Consider the following 22941-nt stretch of genomic DNA (forward strand, 5'->3'; position numbering starts at 1 on the left):
TCCCCGCGGTTGGTTAATTATCAAAAATCGATCAACCCCGTGATCTAGTTTATCGACTGGTCCCCGGAAGCGCCAATTTTGAAGGCTCGTCCTCCCACCCTAATTAGAAGTTAATGAGAGTGTTCTTTGTCATTTCCTTTCTTGATAATTTTTCTTCAACCTCTAGAGCTAATTGTTTGCAGTAATTTATCTCTACTCTGAGTTCATCTGTCATCTGTTAAATAATAAATAGTAATTATTGAAATACATTTATTTCTAAACAAATAGTAGGATTGTAAGAAAACTTACGAAGAGGGAAGGATCCCAACCCCTCGAATTTCAATAAAACTCATGCATAAATCCATTGTGCACTTGAAATCTTTAGCTAAATCTGTCAACAAAAAAAAATAAGTTAATAAAAACGCCTACTATAAACAATTTTGTCATAATAATTAATGGTTTAGTTGTAAACTTACGTGTTATTTTCTCCACATTACTGCTGGGTAAAAACAAAACTGTCTTTTAAAATCATCAACTTATTGAATAAATATACTGGATAATTTTTTAAATTATTTAGAGGCCTTGGAAAATAATAAATTGAGAGCTTTAAGTTGAGGTTAAATAATAAACACACCAGACAAACGAATGTAATGTTTGGCGCGAAGTCTGTTATTGAGTTTAAAATAATAAGCGTGCGCATGAAGGTGTCGCTGCTGATGGATTGTCATTAGTTGTTTGTACGCTTTGACGTCTGCGTTGTTTGAGGTTTATTATTATTTTTTCCTTTTTTTTTCTGTCAAAACAAATAAAAATATATGTATTTTTATTATATATTTTATATTTTTAAATCATGCATTACGCACTTATAAATAAATATCAGATTAATATAAATTTTTATTGTATATTTTTATGGATACTTAAGACTTAATAGTTTATTTTAATTTAAATTTATAAAATTAATATGATGGAGACTGACATAGACCGAGTATGTGAAAATGGGTAAGTTATTATAATCACATTTAATTTATCAGTGTAAAAATATTTTATTACGATACATGAGTTATAAATTAAAATTACACACTTTATTTGTACTTATTTTTTTTTCACATTTTTAGCGCTGATGAAAGAAATTTAATAATTAGAGAATATGAAACTGTAGTTGAGAGTCTTCAGCAAGATCTGAAGGCATGTAAAGTAAGTTATTCATTTATTGCATTGATCTGTAAATAATAATTATAATTATTAGTTTTATTCAGATCCTTATTCTACAAATAAATATTATTCAGAGGCTGCTATAGGATCAGGTGACTCAGTTAATATTTATTTCTTAATTAGAGTATATACAGATAATCGTAAACTGTGAAAAAAATTTATAATGACATGTAGTTGAGCAATTTTGTAAAATAATAAAAAAGAAGCAATAAATTATTGCTTAACGTCACGTGAAAGAATAATAAATACTAACTGATTTGCCTGATCCTATATCAGCCTCTGAAAAATAGTTTTAATAATAATAATAATAATAATAATAATAATAATAATAATTAATATTATAGTTTGAGCAAAAAAAATTGAGAGAAGAAATAGATATTCTTAAGGAAGAAAATAAAAATGCATCAGATATAGCGCGTGAGTCATTTAAACTCTCCAATAATACTGGAGAGTGTCTAAGTAATGTTAGTAATCAGGAAAGTATAGATAATTTAAAAAAACAAATATCAATAATACAATTGGAGAAGGAATCAATGTTTCAATTATGGCAAATGTCACTAAAAGCTGTCGATGTACTTGAGCAAGAACTGAAAGCAACTCATCCGTCCGATGGAAAAACAAGTGAATATTATGAAGAGCAAATAAATAATGTAAAAGAAGCTTATTCAGAAGCTATTAAAGTATTAGAAGCTAAACTTATTCAAGTAAGAGATAATTTTACCAAGCATCAAACTCTGTGGGAATCTGCAAGAGATAAATTGACTCAGCTCAAAAATGAAAAGACTGATTTAGAAAATAAAATAGTTTATTTAGAAAATGAGTTAACGTTAAAAGATGAAACTCATCGCAAAACTGTTGAAACTTTAAAGGCTGATTGTAGTAATGCAGAGCGACAAGTTGAGAGTATAAAGAATCTTAAATTAAAAGTTGATAATGAGCTTATAGAAATGAAATCAGTTGTCAGTAGATTAGTTTCTAAGGATTTAGAGTCGAAAGAAAAAGTTGCCGAAGCTATTGAATTAATAGAGACGGCGATGAAGGAAAAAGAAATAGTTTTACAGCGCGAAGCTCGAGTTATTGATGAAAAATCTAAATTAGAAAATCGATTGGCTAATTTATCTGAAGAATTTACCGCTCGCTTAGACAAAGAGTTGACTGAACTGAAGGGCAATTATGAAAAAAATATTCAAAAGTATTTATTTGAAATAAAAGAACTCAAAGCGGAGTTACGTGACAAAGTAACACTGGTTGATCGAGTGCAGAGAGAGTCTAGATTGTATGAAGAGGAATTACAAAAAGTAAAATGTAATTACGAAGATATTTTACAGAGATCAAATTCAAAAACTGTTGAGTTGGAACAAAAATTAAAGGATGCTGAGTATAAGATTGAAAACTGTCAAGAAGCTTGCAGACGAAAGTACGAGGAGAGAATGCGGCAGTCTGACAATAAAGTGAGTGAGCTTGAGGAAAAGTTGGCTAGTTGCCATGATCGGTTGAGAAGGAATCAAATTTACAGCACAAGAGACACCGAGGACCGGGTCAAAGAGGCTGAGGACAGAACCAAAGAAGCTTTTGAGAGATATGCTAGTCTTGAAAAACGTTTTACTCGGACTCTTGAAGAACGCGATGGTATTTCAAATGAGTTGAGAACACTGCAGATTACTTTTGATCGCGAGATAACGCGGCGTGATAATGAACGTCGGCTATTGGACTCGCGAATACGAGAACTTCAAGAAGATTTACGCAAAGCCAACGATTTAGCTGACAGGTCAACAGCCAAAGCCAGTTCACTGATGGAAAAAATTGATCTACTAGAAAAAAATATTCAAGAATATAAAAATCAATCGACGTAAGTAATTACTCGTTAATCAAATTATTGATTTTATTTTTTATAAAACTAAATTTTTACAGACTAAATAATGACAACAACTCGTCGGTGGACTTTGAAAAATCTTTAAATTTAAAAATAATTCAAGATAAATATGAAGATAAAATAACTGAGTTGACGAAATACGTAAAAGTTCATCAAAAATTATCTAATAGGTAATTAAAATTATAATTAAATATAAAACTGTGTTGTTTTTTTAATAATTAATTAATTAAAGGTGGAAGGAAGAGGCTCAATCGCTGGCTAATAAATTCCAAAATCGTTACAAAGAATTACGATCAAAAGTTAATATGTTGAAAAATGAAAATGAAGAACTGAATAAGGAATTGATGACTTATCGGCAACAGATTGCCGCTGTGCAACGTGCCCATTTAAGCCACAGGTAAATAAGTAATAATTAAAAAAAAAAATTAATCGACTTACACATTAATCCTTTTAAATATTTTATTTAGGTTTGATCATGGTGATGGTGCGAGGTGACAAAGTTTCAAGTTTATTTCAACTGCAAGCTGTGTTAAATCTGTAAATAAAGTGAAAAGTATTTTCTTCATACAAAATAAAAGATTTTGTTTAATAAACTGATGTTTTTTCTTAAACTTACTTACTATATTTAAAAAAATTATATTATTATTATCAGTTATTTTATTTTAACAAGTATTAGAGTCAACACAAGCTGTGAATAGACTGGGGAACCAGTAAAGTATCTCATTATCATCTTGCTCATCTAGCCAAGCAAGTCCCAGTTTAACCATATGATCAAGTGACTTCTGTGCTCTATCACGTTCCCATTTTAGTTCACTTTCTAACAGCGACACGGAAGCATAACCGTTTCCTGTAATACTCGTCTGCTGGAGCACAGCTGTATGATCCATGCTCAGCTCACCAGGTATCGACTGTACCAAATACTTTCCTCTGCCAATAGGGAGTACGGAGAAACCACTGCCGAATATTCTCAATTTTTTAGCTGCTGCCAACAAATCTTCATTGGTTATTTCTTGATGTTCCTTCCGCCTGCCTCTAGCTTGGATCAATCGATCTCTCAGCTCATCAAGTGAAATCAAACCACCAGTCTTGTAATTCGTAGCCAAACAAACTTCGACAATCTGTACTGCTAGTTCGTAATAAAAATCTCCGATGCCCAGCACTGACCAGAAACCTTTTCCAGATGCCAGAGGATCAACACCTATTGACGCACACATTTCTGTAAATTGTCGACGGAATTGTGCGTTCTTTTTTATCTCGTTCTTGTGTTTGGTGGCGAATTCTTCGAGGTTTGTTCTGAACATCTCCATGTGCTTGGTCATCTGTTCGAACTGATTTTCCTGAATTGCTGTGCCTTTGTCTTTATACTTTTCTTGCTCTAGTTTTTGTTTATGAATCGCTCCTATACCTGCCTTACGTCTCATGTTTCCTACAGTTAAAAATAATATTAATAATAATTTAAAAATCAGCGGTAATTACAAATATAAATTAAACAATTTCTTACCGTTTTTTTTGTCAGAATTATTAATAACAATTGATTACATCAACTAGAGTACTGTCATCACTAGTGATCTTTTATATGAAATATTAATGGACCACAAAGTATACACATCAGCTGATTCAATAAGAAAACTTCATTGCCGACAAAAATTCAAAAAATCTTGTAAAATTCTTTTGTAAATAAAAAAATTAAAATTAAAATTATTTTTAATTAAAATATAACCTGTCTAAATATTTTTTATGTTCAGAGCAATTATTTATCTGATAATAATGATAATAAAAAAAAAAAAAATTATCGGTAAAATAATGGGGATGAGTAAAGAAGGTGGTGGGAGTTTAGCACTGGGATGTGTACGTAAATATATATCACCGTAATTATATTTATAAAGAAAGAGAATTAAGACAGACAGCACACGTGCAGATAGTAACAGTTTTAAATTTGATAGCAAATAAACAAACCTTTAAATTTTGACTGATTATCTGACATTTAAATAAATTATCCATAAAAATTTTGTTGGTTTAATTTTTTAATCTGGGTAATTAGTGTCGGTTCAAATTATAAAACTGCATAAAGTTATGTCGGGATTAGTAAAAATAGACGGAAGTCTGGGAGAAGGTGTAAGTAATTTTAAAAAATTTGAATATTTATATGGAGTTTTATTTTTATAGAGTGTAATTATTCATAGGGTGGACAAGTACTGAGAATAGCACTGAGCCTGAGTGCACTTTACAAAATACCTATAGAAATTGAAAATATACGAGCTGGACGTCCAAAGCCGGGACTGGCTGCCCAGCATCTCAAAGGTATTTAGTAAAATGTATATTTATAAATATCAAAATATATTATTATTATAATATAATATGTAAATTTAACAGGAGTTGAAATTGCACAGAGTATGTGCAATGCCCAAGTAAAAGGAGGGTACCCCGGGTCAACGCGTTTAGAATTTATTCCAGGAGTTATAAGTAAAACGCAGAAACGAACTTTTCATGCCGACACCCAGACTGCTGGTTGCATTTGTCTACTTGCCCAAGTCGCTCTACCAATAGCACTATTTCTGCCTCCTGGTGAGCCAATTACTCTGGTACTCAAAGGAGGGACCAATGTCCCGATGGGGCCTCACATTGAATATTTTACAGAAGTTTTCCGACCTTGGTTGAATAAACTAGGGGCTGATTTTGATTTTACCGTTTTAAAGAGGTAACAATAATTATTTATATTTTTATTTATATACTTTTATTTATATATTATTGTAGAGGATATTATCCAAAAGGAGGTGGAGAAGTTCATCTCAGAATACCGCCAGTAAAAAGTTTAAATTCTGTAGAAATGCTGCATCAGGGTGAGATAAAAAGTATTTCAGGATGGGCGTATGTTGCTGGATCAGTTCATTTATCTGTTGAGTATTTTAGCGATAGTTTTATAAATTATTTTTAAAGTTTAAATAAATTTTAGGAAGCCTACAACATGGCAGAGGTGACCAAAAACACAATACACAGGAAATTGACTGACAATAATATTCCAGTTCCGTCAATTAATATCGAGTCATATCGAGAAGACAGAGAGATGGCTGTCGGCAATGGATCTGGCATAAAGTTATTATTTTTTTTTTATTAATTACTAAACTGTATAATTATTTTTTAACATAAAAAATTTAATTTGTAGTGTCGTCTGTCAACTGAACAGTGGATCTGTTATTGGAGGCTCTGGACTTGGTTCAAATCGCCGTGACAATAAATCAGATCCAGCTGTTGAAGCTGCTGAGCAGATCGTCAAACCTATTCTTGATGGTTCTTGTATTGATGAGCATATGCAGGACCAAGTAAATTCATTCATTCATTTATTTACTTGTTATTACTGAAGGATCATAAAAAAACATTTATTTTTTAGATGGTGCTTTTGATGGCTTTAGCACACGGTCGCTCAAGATTATTACTGGGCAAGCAACAACTTACACAGCACACGGAGACAGCAATTAAAGTTGCTGAACTAATGCTAGGAAACCGCGGATTCCGTTGCCAAGTGACAGCAAATCAGAATGCCGGTGACTCGAAACAAAATATTCTTGAATGCGATGGCTGCGGTCTCACAAACGCTGTTAATTAATTTAAATTATCATCTAAAATACTGTAATTTTATTTATTTAAATTAAAAATAAAATATTTATAAAGACTTTTATTTTGTTTTAACCAGAGGTTTTATAATCCGAGTAAATTCATTTTCAAATTGTTCGCAAGAAAATCTATTGACTGAAGCTCTCGCGGCATTTCTGATAATGTCTTTAGTATCTTGGTCCATTTCAATAATATTAGCAATTATTGCTGCATACTCTTCAGCATCAGTTGCTAAAAATCCAGTCTGACTGCTTGGTTGTGTTTCAATAATATCCGCTCTGAAAAGAAATATATAATCACTTAGTAATTTTAATTCTTTGTACAAACCAGATTAAAAAATAAATAAACAAATTACCTGGGACCACCAGAATTGTGAGCGACCATAATAAGTCCAGCAGCCATGCCCTCGACGACACTGATACCAAAGTGTTCATTCCACATGGTATGTAGTCCAATGGTACCCAGTTGAAGCTCATCAACCAACTCATCATAGGGTATATTGAGTTTAAACTCAACATTTTCATCCACAGCCAAATGCTTCGAAAGATCTTCCATATCCTTAACACGTCTCTTGTCTTCATCATGCCGACATGAACCAACGAGAATTAAACGGACTCTCTCCCAAACTTCTTCTTTGACAATAGACCTCAGCTCGTACATTATTCTCAGCATCAGCGGATGATTTTTTTCAGGTCGAAATTGTGCTACCGAGACTATTCTCACGACATCGCCTTTTTGGTCGTCTGCTAGAAGTGGCAACTCTACAAGACGCTCGATGTCACACGGGGGATACACTCGAAATGTTTTTAAAGGACATTTCCATATCGCGTTAATGTGGTCTTCTGTCCATGACGAGTTTACCATCACCACATCCGCACGTCGACCCATAAAACCATAAAGCTATTAAATTTTTTTTTTTTACTATTGATAAATAAATAAATGAATGAATTATTTCTATAGACTAAAATATTAATTGTCGCTTACTATGGCAAATAATCTGTAGTAAATAATTTTGGCAATCGAAAAGAAAGGATTACTGGCAATTATTCTACGATTATTATGAGAAATTACTCGACGATATACATGTCTCAGCATATCCGTTGATATTGTTGGGTAGTGAGTATAAGATCCAACACGACAGCACCCGATATATTTAAATAAAGGATAGGTGAATGCGTATCCCATGGTGTCTATAAAAATATCTGTAATGGAAATTAAAAATCAAATAATAATAATTAGATTAAGTATAGAAGGAGGATGATGATGAGTAGATAATAATGATTAAAACCTGGTTGAAGTGCTTCAAGAGCCTCGAGTCCAAGTAAATATGACCCGATACTTTGTGCCAGGAGAGTAAATTGCGGATACATCTCAGCTTCGACGTAATTACGTTTGTGTAAATAAATAAATTCAACGGGATTTATTTTTATGTTGAATATTCTTTTCACTCGATTAATCATCTCTTCTGGTGCTACTTCGAGATCACCAGTATATATCGCAATATGTACATCAGGATGCCTAAATAAATTTTAATAAATTAGACATACCGCTGGGGTAAATGATTTATTATTAGATAATAAAACATAAATTACTCTTTTTGGAGAGCTTTGACGACCGTCCATAGAACTCTTTCACCACCACCTCCTGCATTGCAGTAAGGATGGAATATTCCAACTGTCTCTTTGGAGTCAAATTCTTTTTTGGTGAATTTCTTTTTAAAATAAATTGGAAGTAGTTTTATTGTTTTTAATATACAAGTTATATAGATTACTGTTATTTTAAATACTGTTGTTATTGTAGTTCTGTAACATATAAAAAATAATTATTATAAATTGTTTTATTTTTTTTTTTAAATACTCACTTAAAAAATTCAATATAACCCATTTTGGGGGCGATTAAGTCGCAGTGCAGATAAAAAATTGAAAAATGAGTGTCCCCAATTATGTCAACGTGGATCACAGACGTTTTTTATCAAATAAATTAAACTTATAAATAAAAGTAAAGAATTATACACTTGTAAACTTGGAAATAAAAATATGCATCAGTATTATCATCAGCTGGTCAGATCAATTGATCAATACATGTACAGTATATTTATATATACTATATAAATAACATTGTTGTGTTTGGTCTTTGGTGGAGAGACACATGTGCTAAATTATCATCATTGTTGTTTGTACAGTATCAATAAAACTGTCTAATAATTTATAAATAATTTTTTATAAGTAAAAATAAATTATTTATGGTATAGAATTTTTTTGGAAAATAATAAATACAAATTTAAAATGGATCAGGTTAGGTCTATGTTTATGTTTATTTTAATATTTATTAATAATCATTTGTTTTATTTAAAACAACAATTATGATTGTAACAATAAATTTATTTGTTTTTTTTTTTTTTTAGGAATTGAAAAGCAAAATTGATGAAGCTTGCAGGACAGCTGAACAGTTTACTAAATTGTATTATGAAAGTTTGGATAAGAGAAGATATGTAAGTTATTGTCTATTTTAATGTTAATAAGAAAACAAGGAGTATTTTGTTCCGGCCAAATCTACATGATAGAATCAGTTAATGTTATTAAATTTGGTATCGTTAAAAAAGTAGTTACTTCAATTTGTGCTTTTCTATGATTTGAACTCTATTTTACTGCCAAGTTTCAATATAAATTAATTTATCTATATTATTCGAATTACATTTAAATCTCGCGGGAGAAAAAGATGATCGTATTTATTTTCTTTAAATAAATTAATATTTTAATTATTCTATCACTAAATATGGCTGAATATATGTAACTATTATATATATAATTAAGAGAAAATAAATATAATTTAGTCTATGCCATGTCTTCATGATGATAGAAATAAATAAAAGATTCTTGAGTCGATTTTACAGTAGAGATTTTAATAAACAGTTAAATTCAAATCATATTTTATAAATTTGTCAGTAATACTCGGGCAGTTACGTAGTGACTGTAAGTTGCTCGTCATTGGTATTTAAATTATTAACTGGATTTATTCTGTAATATTAAATAATTGTTATAATTAAATCACTATTACAGCATATCGCAAGATTGTATCTGGACACAGCTCAATTGATATGGAATGGAAATGGAATTGAAGGCAAAGATGAGATTCAAAAATTTTGGATAAGTTTACCAGTATCAAATCATTCTGTTTCGTCATTAGATGCTCAACCTGTCACAAGTAATTTTCACATTAAAGTATTTATTTTTTTTTTTTTTTTTATTAGTTAATGACATTTATGATTTATATGATTTTATTATTTCAGGTCCAGCAGTTGAAGAACAGTTGACATTTCTAGTTAAAGTTGGAGGACAAGTTAAATATAATGACAAAGCATCGAAGCCATTCAATCAGGTGTTTTTGGTCACTGCCAAAGGTGATAAATGGAAAATAGTCAGTGATTGTTTCAGAACTCAAGAGTCTTTGGAAACTGTTGCTGGCTCAAATTCAAATTAACGTTTTTTCTTTTATAAATTAATAAAATACAATTACATTTTGATTCACATAAATTTAAAAGTAAAAAAAATAAACAAATTTTGTACTGATAAATAATAAATAATTATAATTTAGTACTTGGACTTATAAATAAATACTTTCTCAATCAAAAAACACTAAATTAAAGTGTTAATTATCTAGCTCAATCGTTTGATTGTTAATTTAAACACATCAATGATAATAAATAAAATAATTTTTATCAATAGTATAAGTTTGAGTTTGGGAAATTTCGCGCAAAAAAAAATGGGCGAGCGCATCTGATTACGCATGCGTACAAAATAAAATTTCTAAAAGAAAACTCAGTACTCACAAAAAAAAAAAAAACAATATTGGATGTGGTTTCAATTTAAAAGTTAAAATAATTAATTGTGTGATTGAACAATAAATTTAAAATGTCTGGGAAAGTTCCGCACCGTGATGTGGGACCAGCTATTCAATTACTCAGACGAATAATTCGAGGAGTAAGTTTTTGTAACCTCAAAATAACATTCATTTGACATATTAATAATTTTTTAAATTATGTAATTTGTTCTTTAATCCAGAGAAAATTCTTTCCTCATTTGAGATTTGCTGATGAGCTGGCATCAAGAACTCAGCCACCACCGAATATTCCTGGTGGTCCATTTCACAAAACCTCCAAAGTGTATTATTACTCAAGAGATGCCAGACGTTTGGTCGAACCACCAGAAGTTATAGCTTCTGGAAAATTGATTGCTTCTGGGTATTGATAATTATTTAATTATTTATTTATTTATTTGCTTTGATAAAAAAAAATATGAATGTGAATGTAGCAGACATCAAACAAATTTAAAATTATTAATAGAGTAAATAATTAATAAAGTAAAATTTGAAAAAATGGGCATTTGAAAAATTTCAAAATTAATAAGTGCATTTTTTGTAGATATTTATTTATAATTTTAAATTTGTCTGATGTCTGCTACTTCACACTCGTAAAAAAAAAATAAACTAAATTGTAAAATTTTTTCTAGATCAAATGTAGCAACTCAGGCCCCAAAACCTGTCACTCCTAATAAAGTATACGACCCTCCACTAGCTGATCCTCCTAAAGTTGAATTTGTGGGTCCGTTCGACGACAAATAATGAGTCAAGAAAAAACAAACTAAGTATAGAATGTAATTATTTAAATGTAGATAATAAAAATTAAATAATTAATATTCTTATATTTTAAATAATTGTGTAATCGTAATATAAATTTAGTTTCATTTTATTATTTTTCCAACAATAAACAGTTAAGTGATGTATAATATATATATATTTTTTTTACAAAATTCAACAGTTGTCAAGTGATCGCAAATATTGAAAAAAAATTTTACATCCAGAATAATTTCAAATGAAATGCAATTACATAAAAATAATTCATACTCATAATTGGAATGTCAAGTACATCATTAATAAATATTAATTTTATTAGTCACACATTTAATAATTTAAATATTTCAATAATAATAATTATAATATCCCATCAATTTAAAATATAAATCACGTTTCCCGCCGTGATAACACACACAGTTTATATTATTTATATACATTTATTAATGAATTAAGTAACAGCTTGGCACCAAACAACTCAGACACAATAATTATTTAATATGGAATTTGATTTTGGTAATACTGTATCATGTCATAAGTCTTGGTACGGAAATTGAGGAAACTGTTGCGTATAACATTCTGCATAAAAACAGCAGCCTCGCGGTCAGTAGCCATCGGGGCGAAACGGCTGCGTAATAATTTTATTGTTTGACCACGGAAGCAGGGTAACCCGGTGTCCAGCATAAGAGAGACTAGAGAAATAATAGCTTCTTGGTACGGCCTGAAAAAACAATCAATTAATACAATAATAATAATAATGAGTGTTTTTATTTAGAGAACAAGTTGGTATTCATTTTACCTGATGGCCAAAAATGCTTCGACACACAATTCCATGAACCAGCGGAATGGAGCAGCTTCCATTTTACCCCCCATAACAAGAACCATTTCATCAGTAAGCTTTATGTCGGGTTCGAATCCGAGATTACCGCCAGGTGAACTCTCAAACATGAATCCAAAGTCAATATGAATAATATGGCCTTCGTCATCTAGCATAATGTTTCCGTTGTGTCGATCTTTTATTTGTAGTAAATAAGTTATTACACTGTAGGCAGCCATTGACTTGATAAAATTACGACGAGCTGTTTGGAATTCTTTGCTTGTTTCTGACCCGTATCTCGCTAAAAAGTACTCATACATTCCAAAATCTGTCGTGCGTCCCAGCTGGTCACGAGACTTTGCATTTGGTACGCACTCTATTACACCACACTGTCATAAAAATAATATTGGATTATTACAAAGTTATTTATACTATTTAATTATTATTATTATTATTATTATTATTATTACTGATTAATTTCATACCCCAGGAGCTGTGGCGACGACTCGGTAAGGAAAGAGGAATAAATTCAACCCAACTTTTTGGAATATGTTTTTGCATATACTAATAACTTGGAGAGCCAGCATATCTTGTCGTACGTCATCACCGACTTTGAATATCGCTGCTTGCCATGTTTCTAATCCTGCACATTTGGTTTCTACTTTGGCGTTAGCTGATACTGCCATTGCAATATTCTCCAGCTCTTTTATTCCATAACGCTGGACTCGGAATCGCGCTAAGAAAGGTGCCTTTGCAGCGCTAAAAATATAAATTTCAAATGTTACATTCCCGCTAGGTTGTAATTAAAAAAAAATTATAATAGAACTTTAGTCACTGATAAAGAAAAATTCTCCCGGGCAATATTTAATTATCTAATAAAATTAAACGAACTAATATTCTCCCAGAATGTTACACAATATAAATTTATAACAATAAAATAAAACGTACCTCTGCATAGGGTTACCACTGTTGTAATCAATGTCAATAACCATAGCTTCAGGATTCGAGGGAAGATAGCATCCAGGTTGGACGGATATTTTACGAAGAGCTTTCAAGCAAGCTTCCCGTCTTTCCGGTCCCTTTGGATACGGCCTAATTTCTCCAGATATATTTGTTATTTTTTCGAAAAAGTCAAACTCGCGCTCGTAAAATTGTTTAGCTGGTCCCGACAATGAAGACAAAATTGACTTGACTAATCCGTCAAGGATATCAAAAAGATCAGGGTCTTTTATTTGTTTATCCTCGTCCATGTACATATTTGTGTGCATATTCCATATCAGTTGATGTGCTACCACTTGAGATCTTTTCGCAATAGCTTTTATAAATTCAATAACGTATCCCATGGTGTCGTGTCTCACAGCTTGTACCAATTGGGGGATATAAAATAGGACTGCGTCAGCTGGATAACTCCCGAGAACACGCACGGCGTATTGGGCTGAAATGGGATGATGTGGGAACTGACGTGAAAAGTAAGCGAGTGCTTGGATTGGTGAGACTCGAGCCCAAGTCAGCATGTAGACTAATTCTGGCGCGTCATTCAATAGAGTATCTGTGGTTACGAGATACTGAAGAGCTTCAGGAACATGCATGACAGGTACTGGTTTGAGACGTACCAGTCTACAGACTTCTTTCACTATTGTCTCGGAATTTTTCAATCTAGCGGGTAAGAATACTGCCAAGACTGGACTGATATCCCAAGCAAGACGTGTACAATCTCGCCAACGTTCATTCATTGATTTAGCTCGCCATTCAGCAATCGAAGCTTCACCAGGAATATTTAACTCTGCTTTACCACCTGGATTGTGCCACACAACTAATAGTTCTATTTCAACAGCCAGCAGTTCCAGGATAAGATTACGCTTTTTGATGTAATCTTTTACGATTACATTACTATGAAGTATTCTTTTGCTCCGATTGCTGCGCTTACCCAGCGCGGTACTGCTGGATGACAGAGGAACTGTATTGATCCAAGTGTTTGACTGCTGCTTCATCATATCCCGTGAGGTAGGTGCCAGTGAGTTCATTGGTGTCGCTGGTTCTATTGATGCTAAATTTGATTGCTGTTCAATCAACATTTCAAAGTCCGCTTCTCCAGTCATCATCAGATATTTTTTATCGCTATGCATCACCTGCCAGAAGCGCATTAATGTCACAATGTCTTCACGCAGTTGATCGGATTCTTGGGTAGGAGTCTGACGTTCACGACAAAAATAATCCAAGCAATTATAATAAACTCGTTCACGTAAAACATTTTTACTTAGTGATTTAGGTAATGTGTCACCTTGGAGAAGCAGTAATCCACAGCAGAGTAATTTAAAACGCGCGCCAACAGCAGCAATGTGTCTATTCAAACCAGATCCACTGGTCGATGTACCAACAGCCATTGGTAATGAACGATGTAAGAGCATTGCAATCATTTCTACTGTTTCTTGACAACAATATTTAGCTGTTTCAATTAATTCAATAATAAATGTTATCCATATTTCGTGTGGCTTAACGTAAGGCGGATTAGGTCCTAATTCACAGCCTTCATAAACAGCCAGAGGATTAACCTCTTCTTTTTCCGGTGAAAATAAACCCATTTTTTTGTCAACAGTGTGCTGCCAAGCTGACAGCATTTCTTGGAGAAAACGAAGCTTAAGATCTGGCCGTGCTGTCAAAAGCCACTGCCAGCATTCAACAGCAGTCGACATTGCGGTGTGAGTAAATAACTCAATCTGTGAACCAGCAACAACATGAAGAAGTCGTCTATGAAGACCGGGCATTGAAATTAATAGAGCAGTAGCGCGCCACAAGGCGCTTTGATGCAAATTGTCATTTCGACTTTGACATGTGTGTTTGACTGCTGATATAACACGATCTATGACAATACTTCTGCCTTCATCTGGTGCAGTTTCAGTACTGGGTGATTCTGCACGTGCGAGAGCCAGCATTCCTGTTACTTCACCAGCGTACCACGAACGCCTGGACATCATTGATAGTAGCCAAGAGCTAGCACTCTTGTTGTCACGTCTTTTGTCCATTGAGTTGGTATTAGTTGGACCAGTTGAAGGTGTTGCTAAATCAATAAACTCGAGTACTGAATCAGTTGCCAGAGCAAGTCCTGTATGATGCCACATTCCTGATGACGGAATTTGATTAATGTACTCCTGTAAATGTGATCTCACGGCATGCGGTGCCCATTTCATGGCTTCTTGAATTATTTCTTTACATCTGGCAGCGAAATCATCTACTATTTTAGCCCTTGCTTCCAGCGTATCCATCAAATGTATATTGTAAGGAGTACCAGGTATATGGAGTGTTGGTGTTTCTTCATTAGGATCCAATTGAAGTGAAAAAGCCAAGACTTGCAATATATCCAGCATACTCCACAGTACCCGACAGTTCCACAACAGATGAGGAAAAACATCGACAAGCGCACTTAAATATTTATCAGCAACTCGTCGTATTTGTTTATGAACATGATTAAAATTGACTAGAAGAAATTGCGCATGATTTTCAAGTTCACGTTCGCGTCTTTCGTCCTTTGGTTTTTTTTGCATCACATCTTTAAATTTAGCAAATACTGAATCACCAACACTGCAAATGCAATGCCACATACCGCTTTTGTCTTTTTGTAAATCAGAGTCACTCAGATATTCCATTATCGGCTGTAAGCTTGGATCCGGACTATTGGCAACTCTCAATGTTTCGACCCAATAAACGGATAGTAAATGCGTTATTTGGGCAAATTGCATCTTAGCAACATAAGCCGCAACATCACTTGACCTTATGCTCATTCGTAAAATCTGATTACGTAAATCTTGAAGCTCACTTATTGATACACTTTCATTACGCACAGCAGATGTATATTGTAATTCACGCATTTCTAATTTAGCATTTGTTTTAGCAATTAGATATGGTGACTTTATTGAAATTTCTTTTACGCCTTCGTACCATTCTGTCGGCCATATTCTTGAGGAACTTGGCTCCACTGGTACAAAGCCAAACACAACACAGTACAACCAAAAATCTTTAAATAATTTTAAAACACGTGGATCTGGTTGTCTTATTGGTGGCAATCTACGTACAAGTATCGCTATTACGGGAATAAGAGCTCCTAGATTACCAGCAACACTTGTGTCTTTACTCATTGTACTGACAGATGTTGTTGTCGTCAGCGCTGTTGTGTTCGTCGTCATTTTATCACTCTGCCGTTTACCCTCCAGACCCATTGACACAAATAATTGCAGCAGCCGACGCAAAAGTTTGTCTAGCTCATCTTCACCCTGTAAATTTGCTGCTATATTTGCCAGTGCATTTGTAACAGCGCCGGTGACATGTCGGTACTGTTTACGATCGACATTTGTGGCGAATGCCGCACAACTGGACTCCAGTGATACTGAAAACATTTTCATTATTTCACTCCGGGCCTCACACTTGGCTATTATCATGCAGCCGAGCTGGTCGACAATCAGACTGTCCAGAGAACTGGGGTCGCGGCAAAAACTCTGCTCAAAGAATGACAAAATACTGCTGGTTGTTTTAGGAGTGTCCTTTAGAGCCACAGCAACATGACCAAGCATTATCATAATATTTTCAGCGACTAGTTGATTCGTCAGCTGCTCAGAGCTGTCGCTTTTTTCAAGACTACACAGCCGAGTTGATGCACTGCTGACTAACGCAGGTACACAATTCGGGTAGACCAGCTGTGCAGCTTCCAAGGCGATGCATAAATTGCCAATAGCAGCGTCTCGTAGCTTTTCAAAGGCTGCTTGTGATGGTGATAGCGTGAGCTTCAAGTCTGCTAATTCCTTTCCCTGAACTAATGCTCGAAACTGATTATCTTTAGCCTGTTTTTCGCTGAGCTGGACGTGCAATTTAACAAGAATCGGGGATGGATTCATCAAAAAATCACGGAGGTTGTACGTCGACGTGATTGCGATGTTTGGAAATTTCTGGGCTAACTTTCCAAGACCCTCGAGACACACCATCAGCAATGGCATGTGTGCTAATACTAGTGTTGGTCCATGGTTTGAATTTATTTTTTCCGTCAGTCGGCTGCAAAGACTATCAGCGCCTATTCAAATAAAATAAATAAGTTTGTTATTAATATAATAATAAAATAATTATTACATACAAGTACAAGTAGTTTAAATATTCAATCAATTTTAGATTAGTTGGTTGTTAATTACACAGCACGCAGACTAAACCATAAAAAAATTTTAAAAAGACACAAATTTGTTATTATTTATTACGATCAAACTGATATATTCATTTGTATTCATAATACTCTTGTTTTCAAAGCAAGTATGTATGTACTGAGATAAGAAAAATTGAAATACAGAAAAATTCATGCGCGATTTTGAAAACAGGGACAATATTTGATACCCTCGCCAATCAGCATGGAACCTAGGTCTGCGTACAGCGCGCTCAAATCATACTCTCCATTAGCTGTAAAAAATACAATTGATTTTTTTTTCTACATAAATATTTAAGCATACGACGTAAACCTGAATCGGACAATGCCATTTAATTAAATAATTTTTTTAATAATCACTGAAAAATTATTTAAAAATCCTCGTTTGATTATTTGTAAAAACTACGATGTATTTAGTTTGAAAATTAACTTACCGGTTTCATCACCAATAGCCCAAACTAGTAGATCAACGCAGGCAGAGTTGGCCATGACATTTACTTTGAATCGATTGACGATTCGAAAATTAGTATCGAAATCTTCGCGTTCACTGGCATCATGCTGACGAGATTGTAGTTCAGTTTGTCCTGACAGAAAGAGCCCTTTGACGAATTCCTGCACGTCTTTAGTAAAGGGAGCCGGTAAATCGCGTTGGTTTTGCAAAAGTTCACGTAAAAGAGCGACCATCACCAGGTTCATTGTCTCGCTGAATGAACGATAAGGAAATATTTGTACTTGTGCTGAATGATAGACCTGTTGGTTAATAAAAAAAAATTATTAATTTAAGTATGAAAATTTTTCGCAACTTGATGTTAAGTAAAAATGAAACCTGTTGTGCTTCTTCATCAAGGAAATCCAATGTATCTTTCGTCAAAAGTTTTTTAGCAAGTGCTAGAACACTTTGTAAGTGAACGATACCAAATAATAACCCAGTGCGTTTTTCCGGGCTCTCATTGCACCGCATTTGGGGAAACTGATTGAAGCTGGATCCATAGCGAGTGAAAAAGTAAGTTGATGGATCGTATGGTACTGACGTATAAGTTTGCAGTGATGGTCTTTTGCCAGCTTGGTAGTCGTCTGGAATAGATAACGCAACTTGCGCATTGTCGATACTCAAATGTGAATTCAAATTGCCGCTCAAGGAACGCGGTATGATGGGACGAAAATTAGTAAAACTCAAGTGGCGTGTATTAGGCGGTGATTCATTGCCAGATATTTTTGTTGGCAAACCACGGGGTGGAAATATACGACAAAGTAAGGGAGGATCGACACAAGCAAAGCGGCCCATTGCTCGCGCCAATCCTATCAAAATCGGTACGAGACATTTGCAAAGTGATACTTTAGCTTGCATTCCTCTTGATCCATTCTGCTCTTTGCATCCACGGATAAGATTTGTCAGAGCCGCAAGTAGTTCGACTTGATTTGATATTATCTCCTCGCAAACTGGATCACATCTAGCAGCGACGTCGCTCAACAATGTATTCAAACAAAAACTGAACCTTTCTGTTACTGGTATTCTTTCATCAGGAGTCACTCTTATTTCGTCGAGACATACTATCTTAGGTAATCCACGCAACAGACGAAGTAGATAAGGTAAAATACGATCTCTGTGTTGCAATCCGGACTCCAAAAAATATATACCGAGAGCTATCACTGCATCCTGTCCACGTTGGTCGATGCGGAATATACCTTGAGCTGATTCTTGAGGGCATAATTTGAATAGTCGGTTCACCTGTTTTATTAAAATAATAATTTTAAAAAATTATTAATTGCAAATCATGTTAGTAGACGTCTACGATATAATTAGCTGTAATTATTGTTACTGGCAAAAATTTTTATAAGTAACTATGACGTAAGTGATCCAAGTGAGTTTAAATTTTGAATAAATGACTTGATGACTTATCATTATCAGATATTTTTATTGGTTGATAAAAATAATGAAATAAATAATTGGGTGTAAGTCTAACTGACAATTGGCAATTTTTTTAATTTTTAAATAAATATAAATAGAATTCAAGTACCCAAGTAACAAAACTGGCTTAGTGACATCTATAAGATATCAGTTTTGAGGCTGCTTTTTTGACCTATTGATAAGACACCAAAATGTTAACAAAGCGATCAGAAATTTATGTCACTGAAAAAATAACTGTATAAAAGATGATCCTGAAGTCAGTAGACAATTAGTAATTTTCGAATTTTTTTTTCAACAAATAAATTACAAAAAATACGAACATGTAGAAAATTTTAAAAACTACAAGTCCAATTTTTTCAAATACTTTTTTTTATAATTTACTGTTTAAAAAAAAATCAAAAAATTATTAGACGTCGAGTAACTTTAGTATCATGCATAAAAGACCTGACACGAGTGACGACAAAAATTAAATTACAAATAAGTCATCTAAACAATTTTTTAATAGAAATGACACGAAAAAGAACACAAATTTTCTGACTTCTAGACCAAAATCTGGAGGTCTCGTTATTTAAGAATACGGCTTTGAGGAAAATAAAATTTGTCTTGTTCTTTTAAAAGATATCTTAAAGTTGTCTATGTGTTACTTGTGTAATAAAAATAAAAAAAATGCATTTAGATAATTGAAAAATCAGTACGGGCATTCTCTAAAATTCCATTGTTTAAATTTATAAACTCATGTCTGCTACATTGACATATATAAATACCTTCTCCCATGGTGTTGGTTTTATCGCAGCTAATGATCTTGCCAAATGTTGAACTGTTTTTGTAAAAAATAACTTTTCATCAGTAATCATTTTCAATAATATAATGTTGATATCAAATGTACATTTATATATAATTTTTTAAATTTACATATAGACAGTTTGCTTTGTATATTACACAATAATTAATTTAAAGACTGTCATTTTATATCACGGAGCGAATTTACGTAAACGATATGTATAACAATCTTGCTTCTCTTTTTATTCATAATCATTTATTACTTATGACATGACCACGATATGATTCTTATGCATGTAGTGTATATTTTTTGCGTGGGAGGTGATTTCAATTAGTTTCCAAAAACGCTACTAGATGGACTGTCAAAACTTTTCCTGCCATATCGCTCGCTGATAACAATCTGCTCTTTAATGCCGCCATATTTAAATTCTAAATCGTCAATTGAACATTAAAAGTATTTATTATTAATTTAATAAAATCGGAATAATTAAAAACAATGAAATTGTAATTTTTAAAATAAAGTTTATTTAATAATCATTAATTTTAAATTTTTCAAAAATTTGATAACTTCAATACAAAAGTATAAATAATTAATCTGATATTTAAATCACTTAGAAATTTTATAATAAAATAATTGATAATTAATTTAATTTATTGCTAATAATAATCAACTAAAATTCAGAGATTAAAATTGTAATTAAGAGAAAAAATGATAAATTATCTTGTTTTGGTAATGATTAAAATTAAATAAAATTAAACTATTAATTTTTCAAAGAATCAGTTAATCGGAAGTTGAATTAAAAAATCTAATAACGTGGAGGTTTTTATCAGTACTAGCGATAACGAATTGTTCATCTTGAATGTCTGTAACTTCTAATGAAATTATCGGTTCACGATCAACTTTTATTTTCTTACAATCTTTTGTTGTAAAATCAAAGTCTATTAAATCTTTAAGACTTTTAAGATGAAACATATGAATAAATCCTACAACAATAAAATATCGTGAAATTTTATGTACGCAAATTAAAGTAAACTAGATTTTTAAAAAATTACCTGAATCGTAGCCCAAAATTAAAATATTAGCATGGAACGCAATCGCAGTAACGACACACAGCAGCTGTTTAAAAATATTGTAAACTTTCCAAGGTTTATCATCAACACTGACAGCCAGCATGTGCCCTAGTAAAATAATTTATGATTAAATATAATTATTATTATTATATTTTGTGATTACAATTACTTACCACATAGACCAATCATAACATCAATAGACAGTACATAAAACTTTTGCATAACTTTATTCTCCAGGTCTAAGTTCAATGAAATGTTTAAATCATCAACTTCGTATTTGTTCGTTGGAGTGTAAACTACATGTCTACCAATAACGGAATTATTTATCGTCAACATTATGATCTAAAAATAATTGATTCATATTTGATTGATACTAGGGAGTTATATTTATTAGGAGTGGGTTCGAACTTCGACCCGAATAATTTGAAAATTTATGAATTATTCGATTCGCACACCCCTGATATTTATATAAATATTAAAACAAATTGTGAAGGAAATAAAAAGATAATTACAAATTTATTTGGAGAATAAGTTGCAATAATATCTTCATTATCATTAAAATCGCTGGAAGCTATCGCATGAGGAGTTATTGATTCGTTTGCATCGGAATACTTTGTCAGTATTAAATAATTATTGTACGCTAAGTAACATCCATTTTGGTTGATGCTGTGGATCAAAATTGTTTTTAATTAGTTATATATATTTAAAATACTAATAGTGTGTATAATTTACCTGATAATAGTACCTCTGTAACAGTTATTAGTGTCTATTTCTTTTTTTTCTGTCACATTCCAATATTTTATTCTTTCGTATATCGAGGATGTGACAACTATCAACTGATTGTCTAAAATAAAATTGGCGGTAAATTTTATAAAAAATTTTAATTACTTCCTATCAACTAAATACTACAACTTACCAGTATACCAGAATTTAATTTGATGAACTTGTTCTTTGTGATCGGCTTTAAAAAAAACTTTATCTGGTTTATAAGTTCTGGAAAAATATATCAGTCCTTCACTCGTAGCCACAGCCAAAATATCATCTGAAGATATATGAAATATTAATAGATATTATCAAAATAAAATGAATGATATAAATATGATTATTACCCCAGACAGCTGTGCATGTGATACATTCGTACTTGGAAAATGAGGGAAAATTTTTAACAGAATCGATAAATGGTTTACGTTTCAAACACGAGTTCCATTTCTTCCTGGACATGTAAATTTTACGCCACCTGTAATTATCAATGATATCTTGCCAAGAAACATCAACATCGTGAACTAGATCCGGGAAAACTTTATTTAAAATCGCGTAGCTGCACTCGTCTGGAATATCCTGACAGTATTTCTTCCAGTAAATATCACGATCCAATAATCTTTGGATCCATTTATTAAAATTCAAACAAACAGACTGAAGTTTTATCAAATCATCAACATCGTCTATTCTTTTAAATATTTCCTCCCATATTTCTTCCGGGAACATCATGTCCCGACTTGTTTCCACTAGTTGACAAACAGAACAAAGGAAATCTTTGTTAGTCATTTATAATTTTTTGTTTACAATTTAAAACTTCTATTGAAACTCAACAATCGCAGTTTAAAATAATAATTCAATTATTTGAATGAGTAATTACTTGTCACTTACTTATTTCTTCAATAATTATTTTCTTCTTTAACAATTATTAATTTCTTTGGAATTTTAAAAAGCACATGCGGACACGCAATAAAAAAACGTTTACTGAACTCAACTAAAAAATTGTTAACTTATATATGTATATATATGACTTCTACATTACCTTCTGAAAATATAAAAAAGCGCGGGAAAAATTATGAAATCTTAAAAAAGTAATTTTTTAAAATCAATTAGTATTTTATTGA

General features: G+C 32.4%; 8 protein-coding genes across 10 annotated transcripts; 4 read left to right on the forward strand and 4 right to left on the reverse strand.

The window, feature by feature from the left end:
- The first annotated feature begins 727 nt into the window (after nucleotides 1-727).
- LOC103578921 (uncharacterized) lies at nucleotides 728-3616 on the forward strand. The gene is made up of 6 exons (XM_008560174.2): nucleotides 728-978; nucleotides 1095-1173; nucleotides 1536-3040; nucleotides 3103-3234; nucleotides 3297-3461; nucleotides 3532-3616. Exons 1-6 carry the CDS (start codon nucleotides 941-943, stop codon nucleotides 3557-3559), a joined length of 1947 nt encoding a protein of 648 aa, XP_008558396.1. The 5' UTR covers nucleotides 728-940; the 3' UTR covers nucleotides 3560-3616.
- Nucleotides 1022-4673, reverse strand: LOC103578929 (vacuolar-sorting protein SNF8). Of its 2 annotated transcripts, none has more exons than XM_008560186.3 (4): nucleotides 4566-4673; nucleotides 3685-4490; nucleotides 3503-3599; nucleotides 1022-1199 (listed from the first exon to the last, which is right to left on the reverse strand). In XM_008560186.3, exon 2 carries the CDS (start codon nucleotides 4483-4485, stop codon nucleotides 3727-3729), a length of 759 nt encoding a protein of 252 aa, XP_008558408.1. In that variant the 5' UTR covers nucleotides 4486-4490; nucleotides 4566-4673; the 3' UTR covers nucleotides 1022-1199; nucleotides 3503-3599; nucleotides 3685-3726. The 2 variants fall into 2 exon arrangements, with proteins under 2 accessions (XP_008558408.1, XP_008558417.1); XM_008560195.3 differs by having other exon boundaries at nucleotides 3681-4490.
- A 231-nt stretch (nucleotides 4674-4904) lies between these two features.
- LOC103578903 (RNA 3'-terminal phosphate cyclase) lies at nucleotides 4905-6740 on the forward strand. The gene is made up of 7 exons (XM_008560150.3): nucleotides 4905-5179; nucleotides 5248-5365; nucleotides 5438-5762; nucleotides 5819-5960; nucleotides 6018-6157; nucleotides 6228-6384; nucleotides 6453-6740. Exons 1-7 carry the CDS (start codon nucleotides 5138-5140, stop codon nucleotides 6666-6668), a joined length of 1140 nt encoding a protein of 379 aa, XP_008558372.1. The 5' UTR covers nucleotides 4905-5137; the 3' UTR covers nucleotides 6669-6740.
- Nucleotides 6718-8712, reverse strand: LOC103578913 (GDP-Man:Man(3)GlcNAc(2)-PP-Dol alpha-1,2-mannosyltransferase). The gene is made up of 6 exons (XM_008560161.2): nucleotides 8538-8712; nucleotides 8269-8478; nucleotides 7965-8194; nucleotides 7661-7878; nucleotides 7032-7576; nucleotides 6718-6954 (listed from the first exon to the last, which is right to left on the reverse strand). Exons 1-6 carry the CDS (start codon nucleotides 8558-8560, stop codon nucleotides 6738-6740), a joined length of 1443 nt encoding a protein of 480 aa, XP_008558383.1. The 5' UTR covers nucleotides 8561-8712; the 3' UTR covers nucleotides 6718-6737.
- An 81-nt stretch (nucleotides 8713-8793) lies between these two features.
- Nucleotides 8794-10272, forward strand: LOC103578896 (NTF2-related export protein). Its single transcript, XM_008560142.3, has 4 exons — nucleotides 8794-8970; nucleotides 9081-9167; nucleotides 9736-9880; nucleotides 9966-10272. The coding sequence occupies exons 1-4, from the start codon at nucleotides 8962-8964 to the stop codon at nucleotides 10154-10156; spliced, it is 432 nt and encodes a 143-aa protein (XP_008558364.1). The 5' UTR covers nucleotides 8794-8961; the 3' UTR covers nucleotides 10157-10272.
- Nucleotides 10273-10488: 216 nt separating this feature from the next.
- LOC103578888 (NADH dehydrogenase [ubiquinone] 1 alpha subcomplex subunit 7-like) lies at nucleotides 10489-11370 on the forward strand. The gene is made up of 3 exons (XM_008560132.2): nucleotides 10489-10656; nucleotides 10738-10916; nucleotides 11185-11370. The coding sequence occupies exons 1-3, from the start codon at nucleotides 10588-10590 to the stop codon at nucleotides 11294-11296; spliced, it is 360 nt and encodes a 119-aa protein (XP_008558354.1). The 5' UTR covers nucleotides 10489-10587; the 3' UTR covers nucleotides 11297-11370.
- Nucleotides 11371-11453: 83 nt separating this feature from the next.
- LOC103578874 (phosphatidylinositol 4-kinase alpha) lies at nucleotides 11454-20270 on the reverse strand. Of its 2 annotated transcripts, XM_008560116.3 has the most exons (8): nucleotides 19975-20270; nucleotides 18128-19030; nucleotides 17736-18051; nucleotides 17493-17555; nucleotides 13071-17181; nucleotides 12608-12881; nucleotides 12105-12511; nucleotides 11454-12026 (listed from the first exon to the last, which is right to left on the reverse strand). In XM_008560116.3, the coding sequence occupies exons 1-8, from the start codon at nucleotides 20062-20064 to the stop codon at nucleotides 11801-11803; spliced, it is 6390 nt and encodes a 2129-aa protein (XP_008558338.1). In that variant the 5' UTR covers nucleotides 20065-20270; the 3' UTR covers nucleotides 11454-11800. The 2 variants fall into 2 exon arrangements, with proteins under 2 accessions (XP_008558338.1, XP_008558347.1); XM_008560125.3 differs by lacking the exon at nucleotides 17493-17555.
- Nucleotides 20271-20571: 301 nt separating this feature from the next.
- On the reverse strand, nucleotides 20572-22894 carry LOC103578862 (uncharacterized). Its single transcript, XM_008560106.2, has 8 exons — nucleotides 22709-22894; nucleotides 22171-22566; nucleotides 21978-22103; nucleotides 21794-21905; nucleotides 21574-21727; nucleotides 21235-21403; nucleotides 21044-21169; nucleotides 20572-20974 (listed from the first exon to the last, which is right to left on the reverse strand). Coding segments are annotated over exons 1-8 (1287 nt in total). The 5' UTR covers nucleotides 22710-22894; the 3' UTR covers nucleotides 20572-20771.
- Between the last annotated feature and the right edge of the window lie 47 nt (nucleotides 22895-22941).

The sequence above is a fragment of the Microplitis demolitor genome, chromosome 1, assembly GCF_026212275.2.
Source record: "Microplitis demolitor isolate Queensland-Clemson2020A chromosome 1, iyMicDemo2.1a, whole genome shotgun sequence".
Taxonomy (NCBI): Eukaryota; Metazoa; Arthropoda; class Insecta; order Hymenoptera; family Braconidae; genus Microplitis; species Microplitis demolitor.